The sequence below is a fragment of the Pundamilia nyererei genome, unplaced genomic scaffold (genome assembly GCF_000239375.1).
Source record: "Pundamilia nyererei isolate P.nyererei 1_Seehausen unplaced genomic scaffold, PunNye1.0 scaffold00079, whole genome shotgun sequence".
Taxonomy (NCBI): domain Eukaryota; kingdom Metazoa; phylum Chordata; class Actinopteri; order Cichliformes; family Cichlidae; genus Pundamilia; species Pundamilia nyererei.
The window spans coordinates 113409-126119 of record NW_005187480.1 but is presented as its reverse complement, the minus strand read 5'-3'; the positions used below and the strand labels follow the sequence as shown (position 1 = coordinate 126119).

The 12711-nt window shown below is 44.2% G+C and overlaps 3 protein-coding genes across 4 annotated transcripts in view; 1 reads left to right on the top strand and 2 right to left on the bottom strand.

Annotated features, from left to right (window-relative positions):
• Positions 1 to 116, bottom strand: part of LOC102196068 (matrin-3-like) — a 4139-nt gene extending 4023 nt beyond the window's left edge. The window contains exon 1 of one of the 2 annotated variants that reach the window (XM_005737726.2): positions 80 to 116. The gene's annotated coding sequence lies outside the window, so the exon portion shown is untranslated. The other variant, XM_013912033.1, reaches the window with a different exon arrangement.
• Positions 1 to 7173, bottom strand: part of LOC102196364 (matrin-3) — a 25455-nt gene extending 18282 nt beyond the window's left edge. The window contains exon 1 of the mRNA XM_013912034.1: positions 6347 to 7173. Coding sequence (XP_013767488.1) covers positions 6347 to 6474 — 128 coding nt within the window. The 5' untranslated portion in view covers positions 6475 to 7173. The remainder of the gene's footprint in view (positions 1 to 6346) is intronic.
• Positions 7174 to 8800: 1627 nt separating this feature from the next.
• Positions 8801 to 12685, top strand: LOC102195790 (polyadenylate-binding protein-interacting protein 2). The gene is made up of 4 exons (XM_005737725.2): positions 8801 to 8971; positions 9229 to 9371; positions 11660 to 11839; positions 12427 to 12685. The coding sequence occupies exons 2-4, from the start codon at positions 9231 to 9233 to the stop codon at positions 12490 to 12492; spliced, it is 387 nt and encodes a 128-aa protein (XP_005737782.1). The 5' UTR covers positions 8801 to 8971; positions 9229 to 9230; the 3' UTR covers positions 12493 to 12685.
• Positions 12686 to 12711: the final 26 nt, after the last annotated feature.

Below are 12711 nucleotides of genomic sequence, written 5' to 3'. Positions count from 1 at the left end.
TCTCCTTGCCATCAGGTACCTGCTCCTCCTTCTCCTTGCCATCAGGTACCTGCTCCTCCTTCTCCTCGCCATCAGGTACCTGCTCCTGCTCCTCCTCGCCATCAGGTGCCTGCTCCTCCTCCTCCTCGCCATCAGGTGCCTGCTCCTCCTTCTCCTCGCCATCAGGTGCCTGCTCCTGCTCCTCCTCGCCATCAGGTACCTGCTCCTCCTCCTCCTCGCCATCAGGTGCCTGCTGCTCTTCTCCGTCCTCCCTTCCTTCCATCACTCCTGACACTTCCTCGTCCTCCTCCTCTGTTACCATCTTCACTTTGTCCTTCTCTTCCTTATTTTCCTGTCTGCTCCTGGAGCTGGATGAGGAGGTTTTGGAGTTGGAGGACTTGGCTCTGCCATTCTTCTGGCTCGAACTGTCTCCTCCGCCCTGTTTGTGCTTCACACTGTATGAACGAGTGTGTATGAGTTTAAGCTTCCATGTGTATCCTGACATATATACACTGTGTTAGCAGTTAGCCAGCTAACACCACCTCTCATAACGAGGTCAGAGATGATGTTCAATTTCTAACTTTTAATAAAGAGTCGGGTTTGCTCACTGGCTAATCTGGAGCTACTTCTGCTGACACCCTGCTGTTTTCAACATGATGTCTGCTATGATCTACGAAAGCTGAAATATCATGGATCAGCTGTGCTGCACCAGTTTAAAGTCTGTGACACAGAGGAACAGGAACAACCATTGGTACCCTGCATGTTTTCTTATAATTGACTTGACAGAACTTGAAAAAATGCATTCTGGGTACATTTTCACAGCTCGTATCACCACAATTTAGAGCAGGGGTGTCAAACATATGGCCTGGGGGCCAGAATCAGCCTGGCAAACACTCCAATCTGGCCCACTGGATGGCTTTGGAACATCTGGAGGAAGATCTTTAAGTGTCTTTTCATAAGTTTTGCAGCTTTAACTACTGATACAGATGCTCCCCATACCCGTCCATTTTTCTTATATTAAAATATCTCATGGATTAGATACATAGTTATGGTTCTGCACATCGGCAGAAAGGAGAGTTCTGGTCAGGTAACTGTCTTTTATGTCATTTATTTCCCACAACCTCCAGTCAAAGGGTGTATCTGTCCCTTTCACTGCATTTCATTCATGTATGTGTTTACAGTTCCTACACCATGTCATGGTAGCAGTGTCTGAAGCCGGGCACTCACTTGAGGGTTTTGTATTTGGTGCAGATGTTGAGACGAACTATTCTCCCATTGAAGACGAGGGGGTTCTCGGTGTAATGATTCACCAGCATCTCTGCGTCCTCCACAGTTGCCAGCTGAATAAACGCCTGGACACACAGACGAACACAAAAGCAGCCATCATTCAAACTTATTTCACCTTATCACAGACTATACTCAGCCAAATCTGATCTCCACACTTTCTGTAGTAATGCTGGCATCACATGAGCACTCAAAGAGTAGCAGTGTTTCTTGCTCTGTCTTGATGATGGTCAATCATCCAGGTAAGTAAATCTCCAAAAGTTGATTCTGTTCATCTGGACGTAGCGTTTTGTGGGAGAAACGTTTCGTCACTCATCTAAGTGACTTCTTCAGTCTCAGCTGACTGCAGGTTTCCCCAATCTTATAAACAGTACATTTGCATAATGACTGAAACCAGCCCACTTAAGGAACAATGGGCTGGGAGGTCAGTTCCTTAATCTTAATTATGCAAATTCTCATGACCATTGATCTACAACCACTGACCAAAGCTCACTGATCAAAGACCACTGATCAATGGCCATGAGTACCATTCACAGAGAGTTGGGGAATGGCTGCAATCACAGCATTGTAAGATGGTGAAAGATGTACCCTTAGGCCCCCTCCTCGATTCAGAGATGGTTTTTCCCTTTTCACGTAAATGGCCTCCTTGACTCTGCGCTCAAACCAGCGTTCCTCCCTGTCCAGGATGTGCACATCCTCATCATTGAAAGAGTGTCCAATGGCCTGTAGGTGTAAATAGACTGCAGAGTCCTGGCCTGACGAGGTAGCTCTTCTGTGATGTGCCATCCACTTCGCCAGAGGTTGTTTGGTTCCCCTGATGTATAAGGCTGTTTATAAGGCTGGGGAAACCTGCAGTCAGCTGAGACTGAAGAAGTCACTTGGATGAGTGACGAAATGTTTCTCCCTCAAAACGCTACGTCCAGATGAACAAAATCAACTTTTGGAGTTTCCTGCTCTGGTTTATTTACCCGGTCGGTTAAGAAGAGGTGTTTCTCAACCACACCGAAGCGTTCGGCGAGGGTCAGCAGCTCCTGTTTCTTCTCGTCCTCTCGGGGCAGATGGTAGAAGAAGACCACCTTGCTGCCTTGACTTTTGACCTCTTTCTCAGGTTTGTCTACCGGCCGCTCCACCCGCCGGGTCATCGGTTGGTCCCCTGGTCGGTCTACCGGCCGCTTTGTCAGTCGGTCCATCAGTCGATCCATTGGTCGCTCGTCCTTCTGCAGGTTAGAAACAGAAACTTCTGAGGATCTGAGTCTGTGGGGAAGCGGTGAGTTTTATTTAGCAAGCGAGGGGATGTTACCTCAATGAACATGAGGGTCTGGGACAGGTACAGGGTGACGGGTTTGCCGTACGACAACGGTGGATGCTGCTGGTAGTAGTTTACCACGTCCAGAGCTTCTTCATGTGTGCTCATCTCCAGAAAAGCCTGATGGTCACAAAGATTAGACTTCAATGCTGAAATTCAGTTTTCCTCAGAGAGGTTTGCTTTAAGTTTCACAACCACGTATTTAATGTTGTTATTACTGGATTATATTTAGACTTCTTTAATCCCCAGCTATCTATAGTCTCTTATCACAAGCTCAGTCTGACTCCATTTCTACCATCTTGGACTGCAGCTGGTGCCAGCAGTCCTCCTCCTGGTGTGGAGATCCTCTGTGAGTGGGTTCAGCTCAGCGAGGCTGCGAAGGAGAATGAGTACTACCAGCTGCAGTTTCAGATTGAGGAGATGAAGTTTATGTGCAGGATGAAAGAGTGTGAGGCAGCTGATTGTATTGTTCAGTTACATTTATGAAGAAGAAAGTTTAACTAATGTCTACATCTAAGTTAGAAGTAACTGAGGTGGAAACAGCGAGGTGAGTTTTCCTACCTTGTTCTTGAGGATGAGGTGCTCCCTCAGGCAGCCGAAGCGCTCAACGAGGGCGAACAGGGTCTTGTCGCTGAGAGGCTTCTTTTCATATTTCACCACCACCACCCTGCTCCTCAGCTGAGGACACGACACATAGTCTTTACTGAAACCAGCTGAGCTCTGCAGAAATGAGCTGATCCACAGGAAGACACAGCAGAGAGACAGAGGAGGTCAGACTCACCTTATTCTGTCCCAATGAACCGGAACCACGTCCTCCACCTACTCCTGACACACAAACACACCGATGTTCGCACATGAGCAAAGACAGATTTCAAAAAGTGTCTGCAGCTTTCTGAGGGCACTAAACAGCTGGGTCTCTTAACCGTCACCCACTCTTTCTAATGGCTCTCTGTATTTACTGTACCTGAGCTTTTTAACCATTTTTATCCCAAAGTCAGCAAGCGTGGCACATAAATGTAACACTGAGCTCACAGGAGAACCAGACTTGATCAGTTGGAAGTTAAAGACTTGACGTCAGCTGTCTGAAACAATCTTTATGAATAAAATAGTGACTCCCCGCACAGAGAGAAAGTGACAAATGACTTAAAATAATACTAATAGTATTAATAGTGATAAAATAAGACATCTGTGGGTCCCTCACCTCCACCCCAGCTCGAGGACATCCCTGCCATTGGTCCTGAAGACATGGGGGCTGGTCCCAGCAGTCCTGCAGACAGGTTGGGGGTCTCCCAGGGACGACCACTGGAATTAAAAACATGAGATCGTCAGTTATCAGACACCTGGATTATTAACACACAACACAAAGCTTTGTTAACACCAGGCCACAGAGACAGTGTGTGAACCCTCTGGAGGCAGGAGAGTTTCTGAATCTTTATCTAATCTAATGAAGCCCATCTGACCAAACAGGAAGTTGCCTGTCAGGTGTACAGTATGCTTGCTGCTCTCTCTGCTGCTGTGGACCATACATGACATACAATGCAAACAACAGAAAGACAAATCAGTGCAGGACAATCTGTTTGGGGACGGCTGTCAGAAATAACACTTTTCCGAGGTTAGGTCGAGGTCCTTTAGGACTCTAAATCTAACATCTCAAACACTAAATGAGGAGCTTAATGTTAGCATCTCTTACCCTCTGCCTGGGCCCATACCAGGGTCCCACTCTGGATACCTGAAAAACAACATTCAGTGTTACACATCTGATAAAGAGGAACAGACCTCAAAGGAACATTTAGTCAACAACGATGAGCTGAAACATTACAACCTCCTGCTGAGGTCAAACAGAGATCGGTACTACGGAACAGGATTTCATCTCATTCGTGTAACTTCAGGGTTAACCTTAAATTTTCTGTTCTACAAAGGTCGGTTTACTTCTTACCAGGTACGTCATAAACTAATCTGACTAACGCCAGAGTCATCCCCGTCCAGCGCTGGGATTTTGGAGGGCTGCACAGGAGCACGTTTGTGTTGGTTTGGGTACTGAAACTCTAAAAACCAACCTAATTTCTTCTGATGTGAACATGCTGTTAACAGATTTATAACTTAATCTGTTTTGGCTCACTGTTGTGTATTAAGAGCAACTCACATGTCCAGAAGGTGCCGTCTGTTTTCAGCATGGCGGAGTCCATTAGCGTGTTGGTTCCACTCCTACAAACACAAACAGAGCATTACTGACACTCAACAGGCCGTTTCTCCTAAAATACAACCTGTATATTAAAGGAACAGTTCACACAGTTATTAACCTTCATAGCGTCACCCAGACAATCACTTAGGACCAGATTTACTAAGAATTTAAATGCACTTCATCAAGTTTCCATTTTAAAACCAAAAATTCATGTTTAAGATATTTTTAAGACCTACAAAAACGAATAATTCATTATATTTTGTGTGCAATAATCACTATAACAGACAGTATTTGATGCTTTCTTAAGCCATCAGTGACAGTCATACAGGCAAGAAGAGCTCACCCGCATATCTTCAAACCTGCTCACTGTGTGACTTTGGTCAGTAGATTACGAACTTCCTGTTGATTTTTGGTAAATTATGTTTTTGTCAGCATTGAAAAGAACCATGTTAAAATTTTTTGCTTTAAAGCCAAAAAGTGTACATTTCTTCTCAGAGAGAATTTAAATTTCCAAATTCGAGTGATAATCGATTAAATCCTTCTTTCTCACTCCTGACACCACAAACTAAAGAAAAACAAACACAAGACCCCTGCTGCCAAAAGTCTCACAGGTTTAAAAGCCGCCAATTCGATAAGTCCATGAATGTGTGAGTGTGAAAAGTGAAAAGATCAAGTATATCAGACTGAATGTGTAACATGAACAGCTTTACCAGCTCATGTGAACAGATACTAATTATAAAAAGAGATTTTTGGTTTAATTGGATGACCGTTGGAAAGATCCAAATCTAACTGGTCAATGCTGGAGAGCTTCAGCTGAGAAAATGGAGACAGGGAACATGCTGTGAGGAGATACAACAAGGAAATTATATGAAGTAAACCGGACCTGAATCAGCGCCTGTCACTGACTGAAGGAAGACTGGAGCTCAAACAATTACAGTTAGTCCGAGAAGAAAAGAGGAAGCAGGTTGGACGTACTCACCATGGTGGAATGAACGTCAAAGTCACAAAGAGAGCACACGTGGGGGAACATGGGGGGCATGACTCCCAAGAAGTCTTGGACTTTTCCGTTTGACGGGGAGCCCATCCTCCTCTGCATAAAGACGGGCTCAGACGGGCCCATGCCGAGCCCACTGCGGTGGGAAAGCTCAGAGTATGGCCTCTCTCTGCTCCCACCTCCACCGCTGTAATTTAAGCCGTAGCCCCGGCCGGAGGAGACGTCCTGCAGGGAGCTGTACCCAAAGTCTGTGGAGGACTTGGCTGAACCTTGTCCCAGAGAAGAACCGCCCATCCTCCCCACGTGCCCCTCTTCCCAGCTTCCTCCTCGATACGCAGCATCAGAGGACATGGCCGCCCGCCGCTCTCCTGCTTCCCCCTTGCGACTCTTCAGCTGTCTGAGGATGTGTGGCAGTGTCTCCACACTGATCTCCTCCTCAGGGATTTCAGCCAGAGCGTCCAGGTCAGAGGGCGACAGCCCCAAACTGGCAAACAGCTTCATGGTGCTGCCAAGATTGCTGGTGCTGCCGCCACCGCCGCTGCCACGTCGGGGCATCTGCCCGCTGCCGTCCTGGCCCTCCATGCCCATACCCATGCCCACGCCCACACCCATTGGTCTGTTGGGACGCTGCTCGTTCATGTTGAAGTTCAAGGTTTCTGCAGCGGCCAGGAGCCCCCGACCCACAGCGAAGTGTTTCTGAGCACCGTCAGCCTGCGTCTTCTGAGACATGATATCAAAAAGTCTGTCCCGCTCTCTGGATTCAGCACAGAGAGCCAAGATAAAGAAGGAAACAGGCGCTGGAAAGGTCTTCAAAGATGACAGGAACTTAATGTGGTCAAAGAGAGCAGGAGCTCCTTTTCTTCTGTGGTGGCAAGTCTTATTTCTGCTGAGACACAATGAGGTAGAAAAAGCTTCAAACAAAGCCTCTCCTAAGAAAACAGGAGCCAGTGGAGGCCCTGAGCAACAGACGGAGGAGCACGACTCTGATCTTTACTGCAAAGGGAACATAGGAGGCGGTTAAAGGAGGAGAGAGAGAAAGATTCACCTCAGCCCAGCAGGAGGAACATGATCTGATGCAAACAGAGTGATGGAGACCTCCTCACTGAGGAAGAGAAACTTTGAGTCCACGAAAACATCGACAAGAGGCGAGATTACAACGAGCCTCTGAGTGAATCACAGCCTGACACAGACCAGGAGTAACATCTGTGCAGGTACAGTGAGAGGAGAAGGAAAGGTGTACCAAACACGCTTTACGGGTCGAGCTAACAGCGCTATGATGTCTACGTTGTTTAACCTGACATGTTAACTAAAAGATTAAGTACGCTGTCATTAATGAGAAAAATGAAACCAAAAACGACTCAGATAAGCTGCGCAGCTAACTTTGCTAACATACATGTCCTCCTACCTGCCAACACTGGCATAGCTAACAGCCTTAAGTTATCTGATATTTAACGTGCAAACTGTGGATGAAGCTGTTAACTGTGCATTTACGTGTATAATATGATTTATCTGTAATTACGGACACTCTTACCCTTTCTCCAACACCCGATCGCAGCTGATTAGTAAATAGCACGAGACGGGTGACCAAACTAGAGCATGTGAAGTATCGCGATGTTTCCTCTCCTCCTGCATCAGGCGGTGTTTTTGTTTCTGTTCGCTGCTTAAACGTTTTCTATGAAAATAGCTATTAACACAACACACACTTAGCTCCTCTATATTAATAATTTCTCTCAGGTTCTCTTATCACTATAGAGGATATGTATTTGGTTTAAAAAAAATGGGTTTAGGCTTGTTAAATCAGTGGATTTTATAAACTTTCGGAGGAAGGCGGGCTTTCAGAGTTTGGACTACAGTTTGGACTACAGTGCTGCATTCAAGGTCAGAAAAGGTGCCAGCACCTAACGTGATGAAAGCCCTTCTCAAATTGAAAGAATTAGATCAATTTACAAAACAAACAAATATGCTGGGTGTGAGTGGATGTCCAGATAAAAAAACAACTACACAAGGACTGCTCAAACATGGACTTTCTTATCCTAGGCCAGTGGTTCTTAACCTGGGTTCGATCGAACCCTAGGGGTTCGGTGAGTCGGTCTCAGGGGTTCGGCAGAGCCTCAGCTGTGATATGCACGGCTCATTTTGTGCACCAGTAAAAAACATATGTATGTCTTGAATTTGAAAAAAATCCTATTTTATTTTTCACTAAAGAGGGGTTCAGTGAATGCGCATATGAAACTGGTGGGGTTCGGTACCTCCAACAAGGTTAAGAACCACTGTCCTAGGCAGATTATAGTTGTGTAAAAGATCTAAACATTTTACTCTACTTGTAAACCCACACAAAATAGTTATCTCACTGTTTGCTTTTTAATCCAGACAACACTGAAACCGTTCTACATAAAAGAATCACAACACCTACACCTACTGAACCTTTATACTTTGGCTGCTCCCCTTATGGGTCACCGCAACACTCGTCTCCAACCACTCCACCTCACCCAGTGTGCATGCTCTTCTTCCCCTTGTGCAATGTTTATTGCTTTAGATTGTTGACTCCAATTAATTAAACTCATCAACCTTCAACCTGAGCTCTTTTCATGTACACCTTTTCACCTGTTTCCTTCTCATTTACATGCATGTATTCTGTCTTGCTTCTACTGACTTTTACTTCTCTTCTCTCCAGAGACTACCTCTCCTCCACCTGCTCTCTGCTCTCACTGCAGTTCACGATGTCATCTGTAAACATAATAATCAACAGAGACCCATGACTGTTCTCTCGAATGGAAACTGTAGCTACATCAATTTAGAGAAATACCTAAGCTGATATTTATTCATGATGTCCAGTGATCTACTTACATTGATGACTAAATATAAAAAAAATAACAAGCTAAAGTGTAGCGTCAATTATAATGTGTATCCAGACATAAGGTTCTGTACCCAACTGTGATATTTAGTGAATGAATAAAAAAATGAAACAGAGACCCAGAGGAGATTCTTAACCTCTGGTATAAATAACGTTTACCTTATGTGGTCCTCTTGTTAGATTCCTATTTTCCGATGTTAAACCACGAGGCCCGTGAAGGCAACACGTCAACGACCAATGAGGAGCGAGCGCACGGTGACGGTTACGGTGGAGATGTAAACAAACAGAAGCAGCGCGGCCATTACAGCAACAACCGAGTTCCAGCGAGTTGGCTGTTTGTCTTCTCTGTCGTCGAATAAATCACCCCCGAAGGTATTGTGCTGCATAAGAACACAGATGCCCGTCCCCCCGTGCTCCTCTAACGCGGCTGGGTGCTCGCGGTGGTGTTTTCGCGGTGATATTTTTCTGTTTCTGTTGTGTTCTCGCCAAAAATTATTCGCTAGCTGCTTGCTATTGTTGTCCGTCAGACAGCGGCCATGACAGCGAGCATTATAACGGCCGAAGCTACGTGTTTGTTCCCGCTGACCCCTGTCCCTCTCCCTCACTGTGTCCTCTGGTTCTCCTTGTAGACATGAAAGACCCGAGCATCAGCAGCGGGGGCCCGAACATGACCACCGGCACCGAGTTGATCCTCACCAGCCAGTTCAACGCCGAGGACGACCCGTTCGCCGAGTATATGTGGATGGAGAACGAGGAGGAGTTCAACAGGCAGGTGAGGAGCTGGGACGAGGATGACCTGGACTGCAAGTGAAAAAAATCTGCGTTTAGGGCGGAAAAATGGTTAAAGAGTCTGAAATTAAGTTTATTATGGAGGAGGAAAAGTCATCCAAAACAAAGCAGGTTGATCTTTTCAGGTAGAACACATTTAAAGAGAAGTTATACCTCAAATCAGTAGCTACAGAAAGACTCAGTTGACTATTAAGGTGGAAATCTAATGTTTGAATAATATGTTGAAAGAGTAATTATTGCCTGAGATTACAGACTAATTATCTTTTTATTAACTATTGTTTTATAGATACATTATGTCCAATGTAAGGTGGATGGACTCAGATAACTTTTAAGGTGGAAATCTGTTTTTCACCTTACACCCAGAAATTGTTCTCTAAAACTTGTGTATGCAGACAAATATAGCTTTCTCCTTTAAGATTGAAATCTGTCATTTTCCAGACAGATTACACCTCAAGTCTGTATTCGTCTACTTAAAATGAAAGATCAGCATCTGCACATCTCCTCTGACTGCTTTAAGGTTTGACATGAGGGTGATTTATTTTGGGAGACAGACAAGGCATCTGAAAAACACTCCAAGATTAATTTTTAAGGTGGGAATAAACACATGAAGTTGCAGATTTGTTCATTTTTATATGAGCTCAGTGAGCTCTGTTTCTAAGGTGGAAATCTGCAGATTAAGATAAGTTGTACCTAAACGGGTGTTTTTAGTTGTAAGCAAAGATCAGTATTTTCAAACAGACTCAGTCAACTTCTAAGGAGGAAATCTGTTCTTTTTTTTTTATAGATTACACTCACGTTGCTCTAATGTGAAGCTCCCATATGCGGATAAAGCAGTATGTTATGGTGTAGATTTCTGCAGACAGACTTTCCTGGTTGGAGTTGGAGGTTTAAGGAAAACTACATGTCAGAATTTTGTTGTTTTAGTCATAGTGTTGCAGTATAATTCCAATCTGCTTTGCTTGGAAGATCAGTTTCCATAGATAGACTTTTAAAGTGCAAATCTGGGGTTTATGTTACAAGAAAAAATAGCCTTAACTTGGACTTGTTTATTTGAGAAGTATCTAGAAACATATTCATTTTTAAGGTGGTAATGTGAATTTTAAATTGTAGTTTATTGAGATTAAGAGAGATAAAGTGAAATTAGGTTGATTTGATTTGAAGGCAGGGAAAGTATCCAAAAGCATGATGGGTGACTTTTTAAAGTGGATATCTGTAATTATCTTTACAGGCTAAATCCAGAAATTGTGCTGTTGTACATCTTGTATATACAGATGACAAATCTTAAGGTAAAAATCTGGACTTCTAAGTTGAAGATAAAAAGAAACTTTGTATGTTTACGTACAAACTCAGCTGATTTTGGTTTTTAAGGTGGAAATCTGTTTGTCAAAAATTGTGATTTTTACAGCAAAAATGTGCACTTTAAGGTGAAAGTATGATTGAATAGAATATTTCCAACACCTGTGTTGTTCAACTGAAAACAAAGATCACTGCCTACAGATTCACGTTTTTAAGGTGGAAATCTAGGGGTTTGTTTACAGGTTAAAGGAAGGTTAACATTTGGAAATTGTGCATTCTTAAAAGTAGCTGTGATTTTAAGGTGGAAATTTACAGTTTGAAGGAAAATTACACTGAGCAGCTGAAGCCTGTGTGCACCACAAAGCAGTGGCTCCTTGAGCTGGAATTCAGGTCAGGCAGTGGCCTGATTATGCAATCAGCTGACAGCGTGTGGAGTCGGTTAACAGAGGAGTAGGTGGGAGGCGTCCGGTTGGAAATTTCCATAAGGATGTTTTGTTTGGAAAAAGGAAACAGTCTGTGGAGCTGTGTTTTAGAGAGCGTTACGTTTCACAAAGGAAGGAGGACTGCAGCTGCTGTGTTACTTTAACTCTGTTCTGTGTTAAACTCTTTTCAATGTTTCCGATTTATATTTGTAAAATCAGCCGCTCTGTTTCGAGTAGTCGTCTCGTTGTGATTGGTCAGGTGCTGCAAACCCCGCCTCTGACATGTGAACACGCTCATTGCTAGATTAGGAAAGCCTGGGCTTACTTATTGAGCTGCTAACCAGCATCATCTTAGGCAGAGAAGGAAACAAGGATAACTGGATTAGTAGAAGGGGGTGCAGAGCAGATTCACCCGAAGAACATTGTAGCATCTCTCCTTAAAGTGTTATCTGTGTGATGTTCGCTCTCAGGTTGGACGACATGTTAAAAGTTTTGGTTCTTCGTTGGTCCAACAAAAGTGTGACTGCTGCTTCTCTGCCTGTGTTTTCGGCAGGTGGAGGAGGAGCTGTGGGAGGAGGAGTTCATCGAGCGCTGTTTCCAGGAGATGCTGGATGAGGAGGAGGAGTGGGAGTGGTTCATCCCGTCCAGAGATCTCCCTTCTCAAAGCGTCAGCCAGCTGCAAGAGCAGATCAGCCTCCTGGTCCTCGATGGCGACAAAGACCTGGATGTGGTGGTGAGTTTATCACCTTTACCATTGGTTACAGAGAAAACTCGTGTTTTGGCCATAAGAATAAAAGGACACCAGAAGATGGCGTCCTGTCAGCTGACATTATTCCAACACATTATAAAAAAAATGTAGGATTACAGCAAATATACTCCAAAGCCAAAACATTAAAAACAACCACTAATAAAATAAAATAAAGTTTGAAAAATAGAATAAAAACTACACAAATAATTAGTATAGCCAAATGGAAAAAGACAAAGGACCTTTAATTCAGTAAAAATCTGAAACACTGAAACACGTTTAATCTGAATGAAACGTGTAAAGCTGAATATGATACAACAATGTGTAAAATAGTGCAATAAAAAAGGATGAAATCAATAATACAGAAAGAGCTGCTGAGTGAGACACAGCACAGTGCCTGAACGTGTCTGATAACATCTCCACACTGATTGGTTTCTCAGGTTTTTTTTCTTCTCAATTAGTTGATTATTAAATTAGTCTCTGACTGTTGACCCTCATCTGTCCAGCAGAGGTCGTTGTTTCTTTATTTTCTTCACAGAAATAACAATGACGGTTTTTCTTCTTCTCTCCTTCAGGTGACCAGCAGCTTGAACCCCAATGCCAAGGAGTTCACCCCAGGCATCCAGAAACATGCCATGTGACCCGGCTAGGCTCCTCCCTCCCCCCAACCCTAGTCCGCACTGTGACATCATCACCAAGATGTCTGCTGTATTTTCCAGCTGCCACTCGACCTTCAGCCTGACGTGTTGCCAAAGTTCTGCGCTCGCATGTCTTCACAGTTACAGGTGTGTGTGTGTGTGTGTGTGTGTGTGTGTGTGTGTGTGTGTGTGTGTGTGTGTGTGTGTGTGTGTGTGTGTGTG